Source organism: Petaurus breviceps, unplaced genomic scaffold (assembly GCF_028583685.1).
Source record: "Petaurus breviceps papuanus isolate PSGF00001 unplaced genomic scaffold, PetGlider_PUasm1.0 220, whole genome shotgun sequence".
Classification (NCBI taxonomy): Eukaryota; Metazoa; Chordata; class Mammalia; order Diprotodontia; family Petauridae; genus Petaurus; species Petaurus breviceps.
Genome location: NW_027185876.1, coordinates 13,124,388 through 13,145,423, shown reverse-complemented (window position 1 = coordinate 13,145,423; position 21,036 = coordinate 13,124,388). Strand labels below are relative to the sequence as shown.

Genomic DNA, 21,036 nt, shown 5'->3' with positions numbered 1-21,036 from the left:
ATTCCATTCCATTCCATTCCATTCCATTCCATTCCATTCCATTCCATTCCATTCCATTCCATTCCATCATCATTTAAGTAGATACTATTTTCTAGACACTGTGCTGGGTTCTGTGGATACAAAGACATATACTCACATATTTCTTTGAATCCTTCATATTTATCATTTTTTTTAGAGCACAATGATACTCTATTTTATCCATGGAATTAAATTTATTTAGCCATTCTCCAATCAATAGAATACTTTTGTTTCCATTTCTATGCTATCATAAAAATGCAACTATTAATATTTTGTGAATATGGGTCTCTTGTTTCTGTTTTTGATCTCCTTGCAGCACAGGCTTAGTAACGGCATCCAGGGGTCAAAGGATATGGATATTTTGCTTTTAGCTTAATTCCAGATTATTCTCTAGAATGACTGGACCACTTCCCAACCCAGCCAAAAGTATACTAATGTGCTGCCAACATTGGCTATTCCAATCAAGCAAATTGCTGGTTTGATAATTATTTTGATTTATATTATGTTATTATTTGTAGTGATCTTATGTTTAACAGTTTGCATTTCTTTTTAAAATAATTATTTTAAATTCATGGAATAAAACAAACATTTACATAACATAGCATAATAAAAAAAAGATGATTGAGAACAATTTGCTCATATCCCTTGACCACTTATTCATTGGGAAATGACTTTTGGTCTTAAATATTTTTTTAGCTCCTTATATATCTTTGACATTAGATACTTATTGGATAAACGTGACACAAAAATTTTCTCCTACTTGATATATTTTCTCTTTTCCTAATTGAAATGCATTGATTTCATCTGTGTAAAAGCTTTTCAATTCCATACAACCCAAATTATCTATTTTATTTTCTATGATCACCTCCATTCTGTTTTTTAAAGAAGTCTCCTACTCATAGCTATGAAAGGTACTTGAACCTATCTTCTTCTAAATTTTTAATGCTATGACTGTTAACACTTAGGTCATTTGCACATTTTGAACTTATTTTGAGGTAGATAGTGTAAGAGTGTCTTAACCTAATTTCTGCTGAACTGCTTTTCAGTTTTCCTATTATTTCTTCTTTTTTTTCATCAGACTAGCCAGAAAGGAGCAACAAGGGGTTAAGTGAATCTTTTCTTTTTGCCTTTTAGAAGGGGGAAGGTAGGGCAATTGGGGCTAAGTGACTTGCCCAAGGTTTCAAGGCTAGTAAGTGTTGTGTCTGAGGCTGGATTTGAACTCAGGTCCTCCTGACTCCAGGGCCAGTGCTCCATTCACTGAGCCACCTAGCCACCCCTCCTAGTATTTCTTATTAAGTTCTTTCCCAAGCAATTAATACTTTAAGGTTTATCATTCATTGAGTAATTGAGTCTTATTGTACCTTAAAAATTATCTTCTATTTATTTGTAATATCTGCCCAATCGAATATAAGCTCCTTAAAGCCAGAGATGGTTTCCTTTTTTGTCCTGCTCTAACATTCTCTGAATGTCAGTCAATTCCCCCTTTCCATTTCCTAGACAGCATCCCTATCACAAGCCACTTTACAGTTCTCCTTTTCAGTTAGAATAGAACCCTCAATACCTTCCACCTCTCTGTGTGGTCAGAACAACTCTGTTATTACCAACTCAGTGTAACTGCCCACTGAGCTTTGTGCCTATGGAATATCACTAAACTTGAGCCCCCTAATGTAATTTTTACTCCAGTTTACCTTTACTCTTTTCATTAACTGTACTATCCCTAGTACAACAATTTCATGGCTCAGCAGCCTAGGCACAGGAAGTTCTAAATGTCACCAATTACTGAATTTCTTAGTATTGGTTTCACTCTACTCACACCCAAATCAACTAGATATTTTCCCAAAATTTACAAAGAGAGAGAAACTTAAAATGTAATCTTGCTTGACAGGCAGAAAAAGGAAAAGGAATAAAAGCTCAATGCTCATGGTATTCAGAACCAAATAGTCTGACTTCCTAGCAGATGAAGATTATATGTGTTGTGTTTTTGTGTGTATGTGTATGTGTGCATGGAGTGCGTTGAATAACATTTGCTATAGCATACATAGCCAGATTATATGACTCTTTAATTCCAAGGACTAGGAACAAATCAGGGAGGAAGAAATAATTTTAATTCCTCCCATAGATAATATAGAAATACATATTAACATATGCAGATATGTATTCTATGTCAATAGAATATGACTTTATAGAATTGAATTCTATGATTAGGGTATTAGAGTAGGGTATTTCTAACATGAAGGTTCCCTTCCTCTGTTGCAGAAACAAGCATTTATTAAGAATCTTCTATATGCTAAGTGCTTTATAATTATCATATTATTTGTCACAACAACCCTAAGAGATAGGTACTATTATTATCCCCATTTTGCAGGTGAGAAGACTGAGATAGACAGCAGTTAAGTAACTTGCCAAAGGTTACATGATTAGTAAATGTTTGAGGCTGTATTTGAACTTTGAAAGTCTTCCTGACTCCATTTCCAGTGCTCTGTCCACTGTACTTTCTGGCTGTCTCTATCTGAGAGACAGAAATCTCTACCTATAGATTCTATTTGCAGCCTTTTAAACTCATCTCAGATTGTATTCTTGCAGTGTCCTGGAATGCTGAGAGGTTACTTGATTTGCCTATCTGCTACATAGTTTTAATGTTATTGTTAAGTCATGTTTGACTCTTCATAACCACATGCACCATAGCATGCCAATACCGTCCATGGAATTTTCTTGGCAAAGATATTACAGTAGTTTGCCATTTCCTTCTCCAGTGGATTAAGGCAACCAGAGGTTAAATGAATTGCCCAGGGTCACATAGCTAGTAAATATCTGAGATCAAATTTGAACTCATATCTTCCTGCCTCCAAGCTCAATGCTCTACCCACTGAATGACCTGTCTCTGTTACATAGCTAGTATAAGCCAGAATCCAGGATTTGAAGCCAATTCTTGACTCTAAGGCTAATTATGCCACTCTGTCTCTCTTCTTCTATTACAGTTTTTTATTTCCTATTTACAGTGGATTCTAATGACTATAATTATCATACCTGTCAAGCTTATGCATCTACCAACATTTGGAATTAGCTGAAATCCAGGGAAAAGAGGTATACTTGTATAAGGTGGTAATAGATGTATTTCTTTGTTCAAATTCCCTTAGGATGATCAAAGTACACAAAGAAAATTACTACAGGATTGAAAAAGAGAAATAGTTGCATGGCTGCCCAAGAAAGGTAATCCTTAAGGACAGCAAAAATTGGTGAGAAATAGCATTTTTACAGAGAACCTGTTTTGCACTATAATCCTGAAAATAATCCATCAAACAAAACAGAGGTAGAAGCTTGAGCTGGGGGGGTTGGGTACAGGGCTTTAACACAACTCTCAATGCCCTGAAACAAAGAGTATTTAAAGTGGGCTCTAGGAAAAGATGATAATTTGCGAAGTATAAGAGCTATTCTACAAAATTGCATTAAAAGAATATTGTTAGAATGGATTTTGAAATAACAAATTTATTACATCTAAAATAATTGTTTTTTTTTAACTCAAGTTAGAATCCTCTCTCTCTTCCCCCCCCCTCTCTTTCCCTCCCTTTCTCTCATTTCTAGTGAAAACGGGTAATTCTATCCTTGTAAGGTATCATCAAGCACTGAATAAGGAAATCTTTTGTGATTTGGGGTTTTTATATAATATGAGTAGAAGACAAGTAAGATGTATTCTGGAAACAAGATATACCTGGGAATGGAAGAGTATTAAAATTATATTAAACTCCAATGATTAAGATGTTAAGGGTCAGATTTTTTTTCTTTATTGTAACAAGCCAGTTATGTCTACAGTTGTAGATGATAATTAAAGGCAAATTCCCCATTTTAGGTGTCAGGCCTTTCCTGGTGGTAAACTAACAAAACATAATCTGTTAAAGAGAATTAAGATTGAGATACAGTAAATTTTCTGGGCTGTAATTTCATGCATTGAAAATTTTAAGTTAAAACTGTTGATTAAAAAAAAGATTTGAAATATTTGTTTTTATTTGGAGAAGTAAAGCACTCCGCGGGCTTGTTGGAGAATTTAAAATAGTATATATGTATATACATATATACATATACATAAATATTTAAAGTATAGAATAATGAGGCTTTGTCAGTTTTAGAAGTTTCTAGTCTTGTTTTGGGGAGCTAGGTGGCACAGTGGAAAGACTGTCTAGTCTGGAGTCAGGAAGACTCTTCTTCCTGAATTCAAATTTGGCCTCAGACACTAGCTATGTGACCCCAGGAAAGTCACTTAATCCTGTTGCCCTCAGTTTCCTCATCTGTAAAATGAGCTGGGGAAGGAAATGGCAAATGACTCCAGTATCTTTGCCAAGAAAACCCCAACTGAGGTCACAAAGAGATTGAGATAACTGAGCAACAACAAAAAGCAATCTTGTTTTATTTCCTATAAACTGAAAACAATAATATGTATCCTTGCTAATGAAAACAATGATCATTTATAGAATGCCTTAAGGTTTGCAAAATTCTTGACATGTGTTATCTTACTTGAACCTCACAACCACCTTGTGAAGTAGGTTCTGTTATTATGCTCATTTTCTAGATGAGGGAATAAACTGAGAATGGTTAATTTGCTTGCCCAGGACCACCCAGCTAAGTCAGAGGTAGTTATTTAAGTTTGGCTTTTCCTGACTCCAATTCTATTACTCTATGCACTTCACCAATTCAGTTCTCTGTTGTTGTTGTTTAGCTGTTTTCAGTGGTATCTGACTCTTCATGACTCCATTTGGGGTTTTCTTGGCAAAAGATACTGGAGTGGTTTGCCTTCTCCTTTTCCAGTTGAGGAAATGGAGGCAAATAGGGGTAAAGGACTTGCCCAGGGTCACACAGATAGTAAGTGTCTGAGATGGATTTGAACTCAAGCCCTCTCTCAAGGCTCGATGCTCTATCCACTACACTATGTAGCTGTCTTCTCCACCTTACTAATTTTCAGTATTACATATTTTGAAAGATGTAAAGCAGATTCAAGACACTATTACAATAACCATTCATCATCATCATCAACATCATTATATCTTAAATGATTTTTTTAAGATCGGCATTGTTATCACCATAGATCACATTTATATAGCACTTTAATGTCTGCACAGCCCTCACATTATCTCATGTGAGCCTCACAATAATCCTGAGAAGTAGGTGCTATGGGGTATTCTTATTCCAATTTTACAGATTAAGAAACAGGCTCAGAGTGTTGAAGTAAACTGTCCATTCTTACACTGACATAGGTAGCCACTGTTGAGCAATCTAAAGTTCTAAAATTTCATGTGAAATGATACTTTTGTTTTGTCTCTATCTTTTATCCACAGAGCTTGTCATATACAATAGGCACTTAAAATGCATGGTTTTTTTTTTTTAGGAGGGGGAGGGCAGGGCAATTGGGGTTAAGTGACTTGCCCAAGGTCACATGGCTGGTAAGTGTCAAGTGTCTGAGGCTGGATTTAAACTCAGGTCCTCCTGACTCCAGGACTGGTGCTCTATTCACTACACCACCTAGCTACCCCCCCACAATGCATGTTGATTGATTAATTACTCTTTTATTTTTCTATAATCTTCATTTCTGACTATATCCCTCCTCTATCCTCTAACCCAGCAGGTCATTTTTTAGGCCTCCATATTTTAAAAATGGGCTAGAGTGGCAGTATGGCAGAATGGAGATTGATGGATTGGTTAACAGGAAACATAATTTTTAATCTACCTCAAACATCACTAAACCTCTTAGAGTCTCAGTTTCCTCATCTCTAAGAACAGGATAATAACGCTTGCATTAATTATTGCACAAGGACTGTTTTGAGCAAATCACTTTGGAGATGCTGAAATACTCTGGAAATTGGAGCTATTTTAAAGAACTTGATTTCCCAGCATAGGACTGACAATTTCAAAAAGGGCAGAACCAAAACTTGTACTTCTATCCAGCAATAACTTATTAAATTCCTTATGTCCTTGGCACATAATAGGCATTTAATAAATGCTCAAGCATAGATTGATGTGCTAGACAACAGATAATAGTTTCCCTATTATGGCTTTACAGGTTCTAGATGTTTCCATTGGTTTGCTGGATGACTTTGGGCCAAGCTAACATCTTTAATTCTCAATTTCTTCCATCAGTAAAATTGGGAGAACAGAGTAAATGAACTCTAAGAGCCCTTCTAGTCCTAACATTCTATTATTCTGCATTATTTACTATTGAGTACATTATGGGCTACTAAGTGGTGGTAAATTGATTGATGAGAAATTCTCAAGTTCTAAAAGAAAGTTAATTTTAAAGGTCAAAGAATTAGAATCACCAGAGAATTTGCTTCTGAAAACTGTGCCTATTAAAATCCCTGAATATCTCCCTCCCCTATCAGAATCCAATTCAAACCTCTAGCCCCTAGTGAATTCAGTTGTTGATTTTCAGTAAACGAACAAATTACAGTGTAAGAACATTTTCAATGTCCTCCAGATAGTCTGTTTATTATAAACACAAGTTTGGAATAATCTTCCATTGGCATAGGAAATGAATTTATCTTATTCATAGGAAATCAAATATTTTCAGAAGATATCTTCATACCTGAACTAACTCGCTAAACAGTACCATGGGGTCATGCATATTCCATAGAAGTGTCACTTAACAACAAGCTTGTAGCAAAAGCAAAGGGAGAATCTGCCGCACAGAAATCAAAACTGAATATTTTTCGGGACCCACTGGGGCCAACATCTGAATACAAATTTACAAAACTCAGAACATGAACAACAACTTGTGACCAGAATATATTTTGTTTCTTGGCCATAACAGATCAATTTTTCAAATTTAATATTTATTCAATTTGTTGCAACTGCACCCTAGGCCACTAGACCTCAGAGCTTTCTAAAATTATTTTCTCTGTATGTTATTTGATTTGGTTTTCATGGCATAAATTGTTCCTACTTTTCAAGTCCCTAGAAAAACTAATACTCTAAAGAAACTTATTAAATATAAGGATTGTTTGAAGGAACTGGAGATATTTATCCTTGAGGAAAGAAGACTTGGTTGGGTGTGGGACATGATAGGTACCCTTAAGTTTTTGAAGAACTGTCATGTAATTACAGAATTTGAGAATTATGAGAGACTTCATTTGCCTTCTAGTCCAAGCCATACTCAAAATGAAATCACCACTACAACATATCCATGTGTTCATCCAGTCTTTTCTTGACAGCCTCCAATAAAGTAGATTCTCTTTTGGATAGATCTAATTGTCAGGCAGTTTTCCCTGCCATTGCGACTAAATTAGAATTTGGTCTTGACTCTTTTATCATTGCTCTTGGTTTGTCTTATGGGACCAAATAGAACATTTCTTATACTTTTTCCTCATGGAAGCTTTTTTGATATTTGAAGATAACTATCTCTGCTTCACTCCTTTCTAATATTACCAGTTCCTTCAAGCAATCCTTGTCTTAAGTACATTCACTATACTGGTTGCTATCTTCTAGTTTATTGATGTAGTTTCTAAAATGTGGCATCTAGAACTGTACAAAATGGAATAAAGGAAAACAACAAAAAAGTGCAGATGTAATCTGACCAAGGTATATCTTCTCTTGACTCCATTATTGGCTCTGAACATCTCTACCTTTCTCTATCAACCTTCTCACCCTGGAAGATCACTATACCCAGGGATTTACTGGAGCTAGATTGTTTTGGCTCTGGGGAGATCATTATTAAATTTGCAGTGTGAGTGCTTATACCTCAGAGACTGGCAAATGTCACAAAAAGGCTTGATTTATTATTTCATTGATTGTCTAGACTTAAGAAAGTAGTGGGGGCGGCTAAGTGGCACAATGAATAGAGCACTGGTCCTGGAGTAAGGAGGACCTGAGTTCAAATCTGACACTTAATACTTACTAACCATGTGACTTTGGGCAATTCACTTAACCCCAATTGCCTCGCCTTTCCCCTTCAAAAAGCAAAAAAACAAAGTGGGGGAGAAAATGTTAATATTGTGAAAAGAAATTCAAAGCTTGTAGTACCATTTTAGTCCCCCTGAAGGACTGGTTGTTGAACATTTACCAGCATACCCCTGTCTCCTCCCTCCAAGCCCCACCTCTGATTAGTGAGTTTCTCCTACCTCTACACCTTCCACTTGAGGAAGTGCCAAACCATCCATGCTCACTCTTGTCTTAGCTTGATTCCTGACTCTCCATCTTTCTCCACTTTGCCACACATTCTGGCTTCTTAGTTCCCTTTTTATGTTGTCTACCTGCACTAGGATAGAAGTTCCTTGATGGTAAGAATTGTCTTTCTTTTTCTTTGTATTTGTGTTCCCAGTGCTTAGGCAGCTGGGTGTTGAAGTAAATAGAGCATTGGGCCTGGAATCAGCAAGAGATAAGTTTAAGTACATACTCAGACAATAGTTGTGTGACCTGAGGAAGTCACTTATTCTCTGTTTGCTTCAGTTTTCTCAACTATAAAATGGGGATGGTGATAGTACCTATCTTTCTGTGTTGTGAGAATCAAATAAGATATTTGTAAAATACTTAGCACAATGCTTGGCACATAGTAGGTGCTTAATTAATGCTTGTTTCCTTCCTTTCTTATACCAATGCCTGGCATAGTTTAATTAATAAATGCCATATCATTTCTCTCCTCTCCTCTCCTCTCCTCTCCTCTTCTTCTTCCCTTCCTTCCCTTCTCTTTTCTTCTCTTCTCTTCTCTCTCTCATCTCTCATTCTTCTCTATCAGACTATCACAGTGGGACTATCACCTCCTTTCATGGCGATTTTGCCTTTTTTAATGCAATTCAAGATCACACTAGTTTTTCCTGGCTACAGCATCATATTGATGACTCACATTCACCTTATAGTCCACTAAAAATCCCCAAAACTTTTTTTGAATAAACCAGGTATTCCTCTTTCATCTTACACCAGTGAAGTTGATTTTTGGAACCCAACAGTACAGTATGAATTCCTCCCTATTTCCTCTCTGTGCTCTCTAACTGTGAGCATTCTTTTGGATTCTGCCTCTGTTATGTTGGATATTAAATACTTACCATCCAAGCTTTGTCTCATCTGCAAAATTGAATGAGCATGCCATCCATGCCTGAATCTAAGTAATAGATTACAATGTTAAAAAACACAAGGTAGGGTGGAGATCCCCAAGGCACTTCACTGGGGACCTCTTGCCAAGAAGCCATTGAAGAATTAATGACCACTCATTTGAATGCAGATATGCAACCCATTCTTTATCCTGTAGTCAACACATCTTCATCTTTTCCAAATCAAATAATATTGGTAAAGTGCTCAGAACAGTTCCTGGTACACAGTAGATACTATCAAAATGTTACTTTCCCTTCCTCTTAGAATAATATGAGAAATTTATCAAACACTTTGTTAAAATCTGGTGGCTGGATGGCCACTTGTTGTGTAAGTTATAGTAGAATTTTGTTAACTTGGGGTCCATGAACTTAAAAAAAATATATATATAATTTTATTTCAGTGTAACTGCTTTTCCTTTCAATTCAATACATTTTATTTTATGTATTTAAAAACATTGTTCTGAGAAAGCATCCAAGGGCTTGAACCACCAAAGAGGTCCATGACCCCTCCCCCAAAGGTGAATAACTACAGGGGCATCCTTCTTCATGTAAGACTACACGACTTCATACAAGACTACATGTTTTTCACAGCTTAGAAATTTTGTTAAATAGCATCCTATTGATAGGAAATCTCTAAAATAGCTTAGAAGTAGGCACTAGGAGGATCTGGCTCAGTTTCTATCAAAGTAATCGGTTTCATAAAGAGTCACATGAAAAGAACCACCATTTAAAAGCCAACTTACCTATACAAGTAGTTCCATCATTAGTTACAAACTTGTTTTGGGAACTGCTAGATGTAAATCCAGGTGCACACATGCAGAAATAGCTCCCCTCTGTATTAGTGCAGTTGGCATTTTCACCACAAGGCTGTGTAGAGTTTTCACACTCGTTATCATCTAGGAAAATATCAATTGCAAGGCATGTTATTTTTAATTCCTGAAAATATATTATTTGAACATAATTGAAAGTATGCTCTATTGTTTTTCAGCATCTTGATTTGATGATTTCAATTGTTGGAAATTTAGAATAAAAAGCAGAGACAATTATCAATATTAGCAGATAATACATGGTATAAATAGAAAACCCAAGAGAATGTTGGAGAAGCCAAGTGAAACCATTAATAGCTTTTGTAAAGTGGCAGAATAAAAATGAAACACTCAAAAATCACCAGTACTTCATACAATGTTAACAAAACCCAGAAAAAAAAAACTAGTAAGTGAAATTCCATTAAGTAAAACTACAAAATGCAAAAAACATTCAGGAGTTAATTCATCAAGACATATATATATATATCTATATCTATATCTATATCTATATATATATATATATATATGATTTATAGGAATGCAATGAAAATACATACTATATAGATGACAAAGTAAGGCTCAAAAGGGGAGTGGGTTGTTCTGGGTTCATGGTTTGGCTGTAAGAGCTAGCATTTGCATAGACCTTTAGTGTTTACAGTGTTTTACTTACATTAACTCATTTGATCTTCACAACAACCCTATTAAGTAGATTTTATTATTTTCCCCATTTTACAGATGAAGAAATGGAGGATGAGAAAGGTTAAGCAACTTTGCCAGGGTCACACAGCTAGTCAGTATGTGAGACAGGATTTCAATTCAGGTCTTCTTGATTCTGAGGCCAACACTCTACGCACTGTGCCACACAACTACTATATCAATATAATAAACATGGCAATGCTACCTAAATTGATTTATAAATTTAGTTCTATACCAGTCAAGTAGTCATTACCCTCCAATGGAAGATTTTATTCAACCTGGGGAAACATTTGCCAAATTCCTGGAGAAAGAAATCTTGTCTCTAATATTTACTACGTATGTGACCTTGGTCAATCAACCTTTCTGAGTCTCTGTTTCTCATCTATAAGATGAATGGAAAATAATTAATGACCTCCAAGTTTCCTTCTAGCTCTAAATCTATGATCCTACAAAATTTCCAGAATTTCAAGGGAAATGGCAAAAACCAACTTAGGAATAAAGGAAGTATATATAGTATTAGTAGATTTCAGACTGTATTAAAGGCAGTAATCATCAACATTACTTGGTCCTGGTCAAACAATATGAAGGCAAAGCCTCACCTGAAACATCCCAACTCTCATCTCTGTATCTTTACAAAGATGGTACCCCATGCCTGGAATGAACTTACTCCTCTTCCTTTACTTCTTAGAATCTCCAGTTTCCTTTCAAGACCACTCAAACCCCACTTCCTACATGAGGTCTTTAATAAGCTCACCAGCTGTTATTACCTTACTTGTAATTATCTTGTATTTAAGTTTTCTATATTTTGTATATACTTATATGTGCATATATTGTTTCCCTAATACATTGCAAGATCCTTTGGTCTGTGACCATTAATTCTTTTTCTTTGTATCTCCAGCAATGCCTGTCACATAGAAGGTGCTTGATAGAAGCCTGTTTACTGGTTGATTGAGAATGACAAAGGTTAGGGAGAGTTAAAGTTAGGACTTAGGTTTCAAGAATGGATGAGTGGAAAATTCTGGTGTAGCTAACAAAAATCAGGTAAAGTCATGAGGAAGAGCCACTTTTAAAGAGACTGATGAAAAGTTCTGTGTTGAATTTGTGGAGTTGGGAGTTCCACCAGGATGTATGTACAAGTAGAGATGACAAATTGACAGTCAGAAATGATTTGAAAACTAAAAAAAGAGAACAAGATTAGAAAGATAAATTTGAGCTTTCTACTTTTTTGGTAGAGAGGATAGCTGAAGCTGTGAGGATGAATCTGATTCCAGGGACAGAAGAGAAGGCAAATGACAGAACTTGGGGAACCCTCATTTCATGGAACAGGAAGGGGACTAAGCTGAAAAAGGACAGTGGTCAGAAATGTAGGAATAGAATCCAAAGAGAACAGTGTTTTTCAGTGACAAAAATCTCCATCCGTTGAGTTAGAGGTCAAGGAGGATAAGGACAGAGAAAAGGTCATTAGTTTTAGCAGTAAAGAAGTAATTGGTAACACTTGAGAGAACAATTTTCTCCCCAGTGACCTTAGTTCCTAGAAAACTTATGTTCCTAGGGCCTTAACCCTTTCATCTCTAGATCTCCCACCTTGAAGCTCCTCTGTACTGATTGCTAAATGCCTCATGCAGCCCCCTACATCTAAGTTGTTCCAGTCATACTTCATTTTTACTTCTTTGGCACCTTCTCTTCCATTGCTCTGTTGCCACTGTAGTTTGTACCCTCCAACTCCTCTTGCTTTTTCCAGTTCTGGAACCATAATCAAATTAATATTGTCATCAGTCCTAGAAAGGAAGTGTCAATGGGGCTCCCTATGGTCATCATCCCTGTAATTTCTACAAAACCCAATACCCTTCTCTGAAAATCATTCTTTATATTTCTTGTCTCCTGCTATTAGAATGTAAGATCCTTAAGAACAGGAGCTACCTTCAATTTTGTATTGTATTCTGAAGAGTTAGCATGGCACTTAGCACATAGTAGGTACTTAATCTATGTAATTAATAAACATTTTTTGGATTTATTCACTCAGTTTCTATAAAGCAGCAAGAAAGAAAGATCTACCACAAGGGCTTGACATGAATGGGTTAGAGATAAAAGATGCAGCAGACATAAAGCATTTTTCAATAAATTTGGTGCTGAAGTAAAGATTAACTTGGTGGGATAGAAGACTCAAGGAAAGGGTCTTTTTAAGATGAGGGAGGCTGAATGGAGGTATAAAAAGGGGACTGAGCTTAAGAGTTACGGGACTTGGAATCCATGTTGACTCTGCCACTTATTACCCAATGTTCCTTTCATCTTCAAATATATAATCCTATTATGAGGATTTAAATACATACACAATGCACACACTTAAGGGTTGTAACCTGTACTGGTGAAAGGTGCACTTGTACAAATGAAAACAATAGCTCTTGAAACCTTGAGGGGGAGGGACAGTGGTGGGTATGTTTATAAACATGAGGTGGGAAAGAGGGAGTCAGAAAATGAGTCAATGAGCATTTAGTAAGCACTTATTATCTGTCAGATGCTGCACAAAGTTCTGGGGATACAAAAAAGGGCAGTCTTAGAGACTTAGATAAGTCTTAGGGAATTAGATAAAATTGGTGTTGTTGTTTGTTTAGTCATTTATGACTTTTTTTTGACCTCACTTGGGATTTTCTTGGCAAAGATGCTGGAGTGGTTTGCAATTTCCATCTCTGGTTAATTTTACAGATGAGGAAACAGATGCAAACAGGATTAAGTGACTTGTCCAGGGTCACATGGCTAGTAAATGTCTGAGGCTGGACCAGAACTCAGGTCTTCCTGAATCCAGGTTTAGTTCTCTATCTATTGCATCATGTAGTCACTCTAGTCACCAAGTAACACTGAAAAAAATCTGGAGGACTTGGAAGGCATGCAACCAAAGGGAAGTACCTAACATCTGTATCATTGCCTCTATAAAAGTATATACAGGAGTTCTGAGGTGGGGGGCTTGTATTATATTATGTTCAGAAATAAGATTAAGACTCTATTTGGGATTGAGAGATTACTTTTAGCAAAGGTCAGTACTACTTTCCTTTTCGATCAATGGGAAAGAGGCAGAGTGGGAGAAGAGATAGAAGTTACAAGGTATGAAGAGAGGAGGTTGGAGGACCTAAGGATGAACTTCCCACCAAAAAAAGTTAGGTCATCTACTGTGAATACAGAAGAGAGGAGACAGCATCTGGTGATATCCTTATAAGATAAGCATTGCATAAGCTATAAGGGCACCAGCTACATTTATTCTCAGATAACTGTAAGTAGTCCTGGAAAGTTTTCTGTTCTTATTTGTTATAATACTCTCTTAAAATGTATTTATCCTGAAATTTAAAGTCTATCCTCACTATCCTTCAGAACCAGCCTTGTCAACTCAAACCAAGAAGGAAACAGAGACTAGAGTCAGTTCTCATTAGTACTATCTATGCTAATGTAAGGATTAATGGAAAGCAGTAATTAATCTAGTGGTAATGATTATCCAAGACTGTTACTGCTTCTACTCAGTTCATTCTCACCCCAATCCTAACCCTGCTCAATTTGGGGCTGTCATTTCTATGTCAGGCCAGGACCTTCTCATCACCCATTACTTTCCTGGTCACTCTTCTGGATCTTCCCCTCCCCCTTCCAGCTAAAAATGTTCTATTTCTCCAAAATTTTGAGAATATTTTGAATGGATTTCTCCTTTGCCCTTATCACACTTTATGTAATATCATACTAATTTGGGGAAATGTCTTATTCCTCAGTAGGATTTAAAGACCTTAAATTTAAGGACCTTTTTTTTGTTTTACATTTGTATCCCCGGTGCCAAACACAATATTGCAATTATAGCTAACACTTAGGCAACTATAGAGTTTGCAAAATACTGTACATAGTTAATCTCATTTGATCATCACAAGAACCCCATGAAAGAGGTGCTATTATTTTTCCCATTTTATGTATGAGGAAACTGAGGTTGAGTGAAGCTAAGTAAGATTAACTTAGAGTCACATGACTAGTAAGTATCTGAGACATAATTTGAATTCAGGTCTTCCTCACTCCAAGTCCAATATGCCATACACTGTGCCAACTAATTTTTAGGATAAGAAATATTTGTTACATGGAATTGATTTGGCTTTACTGTGCCTATTGCTCTCCAGAAGAAAGTCATTGCTATAGCTTGAAAGGGGCATTCATTCCTTCATTTAAAAATACTTAAATATTTTTAAAGCACAAGGCACTGAGCTAGATTTCCAACTTACACCCCCCACCAAATCAGTTTAAGTCAGTTTAAAACCACTCCACTATTTCTTTTTGTTTTTGATTTTCTTTGGAGGGGGGAAGGTAGGGCAATTGGGCTTAAGTGACTTACCAAAGGTCACACAGCTAGTAAGTGTTAAGTGTCTGAGGCTGGATTTGAACTCAGGTCCTCCTGACTCCAGGGTCAGTACTCTATTCACTGCTCCACCTAGCCACCCCAACTCAACTATTTCTTAACAGATAATTTCATAAATTGTTTTAGTGAACTTCTGGTGTTGAGTCTTTCTCTAATTAGATTGGTCTTGGGATGGCAACCCATCCCAGTTTTTTCTGAAAGCCCGTGAATCTTGTTAGGATTAACCAAAGTTTATATTCCACCTGCATAACCATGAGAGCTAAAAACCACACCCATAAAATAATGAAACGTCAGGGCAAGACTTTAGGTATTGTGGTCAATAGAAGAATAGAAGCAGCATAGAGTAGTGAAGACAAAGTGGGACTTGTGAGTCTCCTACCTAGATACAAATCTGGCTCAGACATCTACTAACTGTGTGACCCTGGGCAAGTATTCAATCTTAGCATTGGTTTCTTCATCTGTAAAGTAAAAGGGTTGAACTTATTGTCCTCTAAGAACCCTTCCAGCTCTAAATCTAGGATTTTTCTTGTTCTCTATGATTCAGCTAAAATGTCCTTCTTTGCTGTTCCCTGCATGTGGCATATCATTTCCAGTCCATGTCATTATGCAGGTTGCCCTCCATTCCTAAAATGTACTTCCTCCCCACCCCCACCCCTTCTGCCTGTTTCCGTAGTTTCCTGCAAATTCCAGATTAAACACCACCTTTGCCATGAAGTCATTTTTCATTCCTCCTTCCACAGCTGCTACCTTTCAAAATTACCCCGTATTTATGTTGTAAATATGTAAATATGTACATTTTGGCTCCCTCGATAGAAGGCAAGCTTCTTGAGGGCATTACCAGAGTAGATGTTTAATAAATGCTTAGAGATTGATTGACAGAGAGAGAGCTGAAATACATAACTTTTCCTATGATAGTTATCCATAGAAAACCAGTAAAAGATTCAGCTGGCACAGCAGGGACTAGGTGAAGGAGAATTTTCCTATATCTTCTAACTGAATTTTCTCTTCTGGTAGATTTACAGACATATCAGATATCATCAGTGGTTGAAAGAATAAGTTTACCATAGCTTGGTCTGGAGAAAATGAGTTAATAAAACTGATCCACATTGAGGGAGCAAGCAACATTCACTGAAACCATCCCTTCTTCCTCCTTCCTTCCTTCCTTCCTTCCTTCCTTCCTTCCTTCCTTCCTTCCTTCCTTCCTTCCTTCCTTCCTTCCTTCCTTCCTTCCTTCCTTCCTTCCTTCCTTCCTTCCATCTTCCTTCCTTTTCCCCTCCTTCCTTCTTTCCTTCCTTCCCCCCTCCTATCCTGAATATTCCAAGAATATGATCAATCTTCTGACTTGGAGAAATGTGTTCATCAATTAACTCAGCTTTGGTTTTGAATGAAATCTTAATTAAATTTAAAGCCAGAATTCATGCTTTTAACCAAAAGCAAAATTATGCATAGATATCAAGATAAAGGGGGAACATATAAAAGCTAAATTTCCTAATTTAATATTAGATCTTAGTGTGATGGTGAGATATCTAAAATGGCATAACAAAGGATTATACCTTTAAAAACATGAATAGCTAAATATAAGGAAATCCATCTTATTTAAAGTGCCATTCCTCATTAATCTTGAACACTAAAAAAGTTTGTCATATTTTAAAATGTAAATTTTATATTTAATTTCTATGCAATTTGTAACCATCAAATATCAATGTGGGAAGAATTAATGAATAACTAATCATTCAATCAAAGGAAATTCATGCTCACCAGGCCATCCAAAGTCTTTCTACATGCATAACTCTTTTTATTTTTGATTTTTGGTGGGGAAAGGAGAATATCAGGAAAAGAGAAAGGTCATTCCTATTCTAGGTGTGAATTAAAATTGTTTTTTTTTCCAGTATTTGAAAGCACAATGCCTTTTATTATAATTCAGTTTCAATGAGCACCTCCTATTTTATTATTCATGGATACATTTATTTACACACAAGTATGAAAATAATTTACTCAATAATGTAATCATCTATGAAATCAGGATATTAATTTTACCAACTTGGGTATAATTTATTAAAATATCTTAATAATATCTGGAATAATTTGAGAATTTTAAAAATACAAAACACTGTAATCAAAACAAATTTTTATATGCAAATATTTTGTCAGTTTTTGAAAGAGAAAACAACTGTCAGTGACTGACATAATGAAAACTGTTTTTCTAAATTCCAAATACACAATGAAAAGTACATAATATGCAATTCATTTTGCCATAAATAATATTCAAGCTTTGTATATAAGGAATTTGCCTGTCCATTTTATGGCAGTCATTTAACTGAAAATTGACATTTACTTGGGGATATTAGATTTAAAAATGTTCAGAGAAACAGTGCAGGAATCCATGGTTTAGTATTTTAAAGGTTAAACTGGATAAAAAGTGATGCAATAGATTCTTCTGAGAATGAAATTCTGATCCCAGAAACACAAATGATTACTATTTGGAAGAAAAGGAATTTTGGTGGGAGGGTGATGGTAGCTTTTCTTTGGGAGAAGTACAGAGATCCCATCAACAAATTCAAATTTAAATCAAAAAGAGGCTTACAGAAGATGGAGGCAAAGCAAGGTGACTGAAGAGGATTTAAACAAAATTGCATCATATTATAAGAATCACAAAAGAACATAAAACTCCACAAAGAGTTCTGAGGATTAACTAGCAATAATATTGACAGCTTACTTTTATATGGGGACAGCTAAATGGCTCAGTGGATAGGGTGCTGGGTCTGGAGTCAGGCAAACTCCTCTTCCTGATTTCAAATCTAGCCTCACACACTTATTAGCTGTCACTTAAGCCTGTTTGCTTCAATTTCTTCATCTCTAAAATGATCTGGCAAAGGAAACATATATATGTTGGAGTGACTGGTGAAACCTATGGTACCCCTCTCAGAATAATGGTTTAAATGCATAAAATCAAATACACAGGACAATGAAAGAAACAAATTATAGTAAAGTAAAACTATTAAAATATTTATTTTTTCATACATCTAGGTTAAAAATCCTGTAGAGAGGCTATTTTGAGATATCTTAATCACTAACCTTCTCCACCTGTGACCTGATCAGCTCATTATTGACCTATAAACCCCTCTAACCCTAGAGACCAAAAAGTGTCTGCAAGAAATTATTTTTTCCCTCCATTTTTACAATAGGCACATCACAGCTTCACAAAACTTAGAAAAAAATAGGCAACTGCTGAAATGGAAGAGGCAGTTTTCCTTGAGATGGCTGTTGTTATGAGGAGCTTTTATGTGCTCAACCACCATTTCCCAGTGCAGCTTAGGTACATATAAACAAGAAGCGCTTTCAATTCTTTGTTCCTATGGAAAACAAGGAGGTGCAGTTCCAGGGAATTGGTCCTGGATGCTATCTGAATAGCAGACTATAGACAGATGTTTACCGTGTGTCAGAACCGTGGACAGCTCCCACTTGCTAGATTTTTCTTTTCCATTTCTTGTTCCCTAATATGAATGCCAAAAATAATGTGAGCATAATACAATCAAGAACTTAACATTTATCTCCACTGATGAGTGTTTGCTTACTTAGATGTGAAGTTGTTTTTCAATTCTTTTTTTTTAAACCCTAACAGAGCAAAATCATTAATCTGAGAGTTCATTTAAATAGAGAAAATTCATATCAAGAGATGGTTGCAAAAATTAATATAGTAAAATTTTGTCAGTTACTTTGGCTGAAATCAACCACATTTACTATTATCCCAAAGGTGGGATGTTTAATATGAAAGTTTATTCTTTAATATTTTAAAGATCCATGATTTCATTGGTATGGATATTCCTATCTCAACCTTTTTTTTTTCCTAAATGGGCAATTTTCTTTATTTTCCATGACTAAAAACAAACAAAATAAGAATCAGTTGGTGGTCTGCCTTTTATTGGAGAAGCACTCTAAAAAATGGCAAGTCTGGTCCTTGAATGATTATCTATAGGTTAGTGGCTGAAGTCTTTTCATAATGAAAGGATCATTAGAAGTCAATGCATTGATGGAAGAAACTTGACAAAACCTGTATCACCTATACAACATGTAGAGGTACCATAGAAGGAGTATAATAGAGATCCTAAATATTACACATTATAAATATACTATAATGTGCATATTTGCATTTTTATGTATCATAATAAGAATTTATCTTCTAAACTGTCTCATAACAGAGACTAAGATGGCAAGAAAAATGATATTCAAATACATTATCTTTTAATCTGGATTAAATTGCTAATAATTAAAAGGATGCAAGTTAAAACAACTCTGAAATTCCAACTCACATCTAACAGACTGGAAAATATGACATAAAAAAGAACAGAACAAATGTTGGAAGGCCTTCTGAAAAACAAGGACATTGGCATAGTATTGATGGAGCTGTGAATTGGTAAAACCATTATGGAAGACAAATTTGATTTTCAAAATTTTTTGATAGGTACTTTTCCACAAGACAAAAGATTTTGTTTGGAACAAAACCTATACATGAAACCTCCATTTCCTTTAAGTAAAATTCTACTTTTATTAATGTGGTACAACATAAAGAACCCTAGCTTTTGAGTTAGAGTATATCAATCTATTTATTAGCTATGTGGCCTTGCCCAAGTCACTTAGCTCTCTATGTGTGTCAGTTTCCTTATCTATAAAATGAGGAAACTGATCTGGGTGATTTATGAATTCCCTTCCATCTAGATCTATGAATCTATTAATCTGTGATTTAGATGCTGTGGGTTCTTTTTTTTTATCCACAAGATTTTGAGTTACAAATTTTCTCCCTGTCTTTCCCCTACCCCCCACCCAAGATAGATACCGAATACCCCTTCCCCCAATCTGCTTTCTATTATGTCCTTCCCCACCCTCCTTTAACTTTCTAGAAGGGCAAGATGGATTTCTATACCCCAGTGCCTGTATAAATTATTTCCCAGTTGCATGTAAAAATGATTTTTGTAACATTTGTTAATTTTTTTGAAGGGGGAAAGGTAGGGCAATTGGGGTTACATGACTTGCCCAAGGTCACACAGCTAGTTTTGTGTTAAGTGTCTTAGGCTGATTTGAACTCAGATCCTCCTGACCCCAGGGCTGGTGCTCTGTTCACTGCATCACCTAGCCTCCCCTAACGTTTGTTTTTAAAACTTTAATACTTTAATTTCCAGATTCTTTCCCTTCTTCCCTCCTCATCTTCCCCCACTGGGAAGATAAGCAATTCAATATAAGTTGTACATGTGTAGTTATGCAAAACATTTCCATAGTAGTTTTATTGTGAAAGACTAACTATGTTTCCCTACATTCTATCCTGTCCCTCACTTATTCTCTTTTATACTTTGACCCTGTCCTTTTTCAAAAGTGTGTGCTTCTAACTACCCTCTCCCACAATCTGTGCTACCTTTGATCATCCCCCCTTATTCCCTTTACTCCTACTTTCCTGTAGGGTAAGATACCCAAATGAGTGTGTATCTTATTCCCTCCTTAAGCCAAATTCAATGAGAGTAAGGTTTACCCATTTACTTTCACCTTCCTGCTCTTCCCCTCCATTCTAACAGTTTTCTCTTGCTGCTTTTATATGAGATAATTTACCCTATCCTGTCTCTCTCTTTCTCCTTCTCTCATTATATTCCCCTCTCACTTCTTAATTTTATTTTTTAGATACCATCCCTTCCTATTCAATTGATCCTGTACCCTCTGTCTATGTGTATACATGTATAAGCATATACACACACCCCCACATGTATCTATATACACATATACCCTCCTATACATACATATATGTGTGTATACACACACACACACACACACACACATATATATATATATATATATATATATTCCCTTCAACTCTCCTCATAGTGAGAAAAGTCTCATGAGTTACAATGATCAGTTTTCCATATAGGAATATAAATAGTTCAACTTTAATAAGTTCCTTATGATTTCTTTTTCCTGTTTACCTTCTCATGCTTCTCTTGCTTTTTTTATTTGAAAGTAAAATTTTCTATTCAGCTCTTTTTTTCATCAAGAATACTTGAAAGTCCTCTATTTCATTGAATGACCA

At 35.8% G+C, this 21,036-nt stretch overlaps 1 protein-coding gene across 1 annotated transcript in view; it reads right to left on the bottom strand.

Moving 5' to 3' along the window:
- ADGRL4 (adhesion G protein-coupled receptor L4) overlaps positions 1-21,036 on the bottom strand; it is a 140,469-nt gene that overhangs the window by 54,057 nt on the left and 65,376 nt on the right. Inside the window, exon 3 of the mRNA XM_069094626.1 lies at positions 9,830-9,982. Coding sequence (XP_068950727.1) covers positions 9,830-9,982 — 153 coding nt within the window. The remainder of the gene's footprint in view (positions 1-9,829; positions 9,983-21,036) is intronic.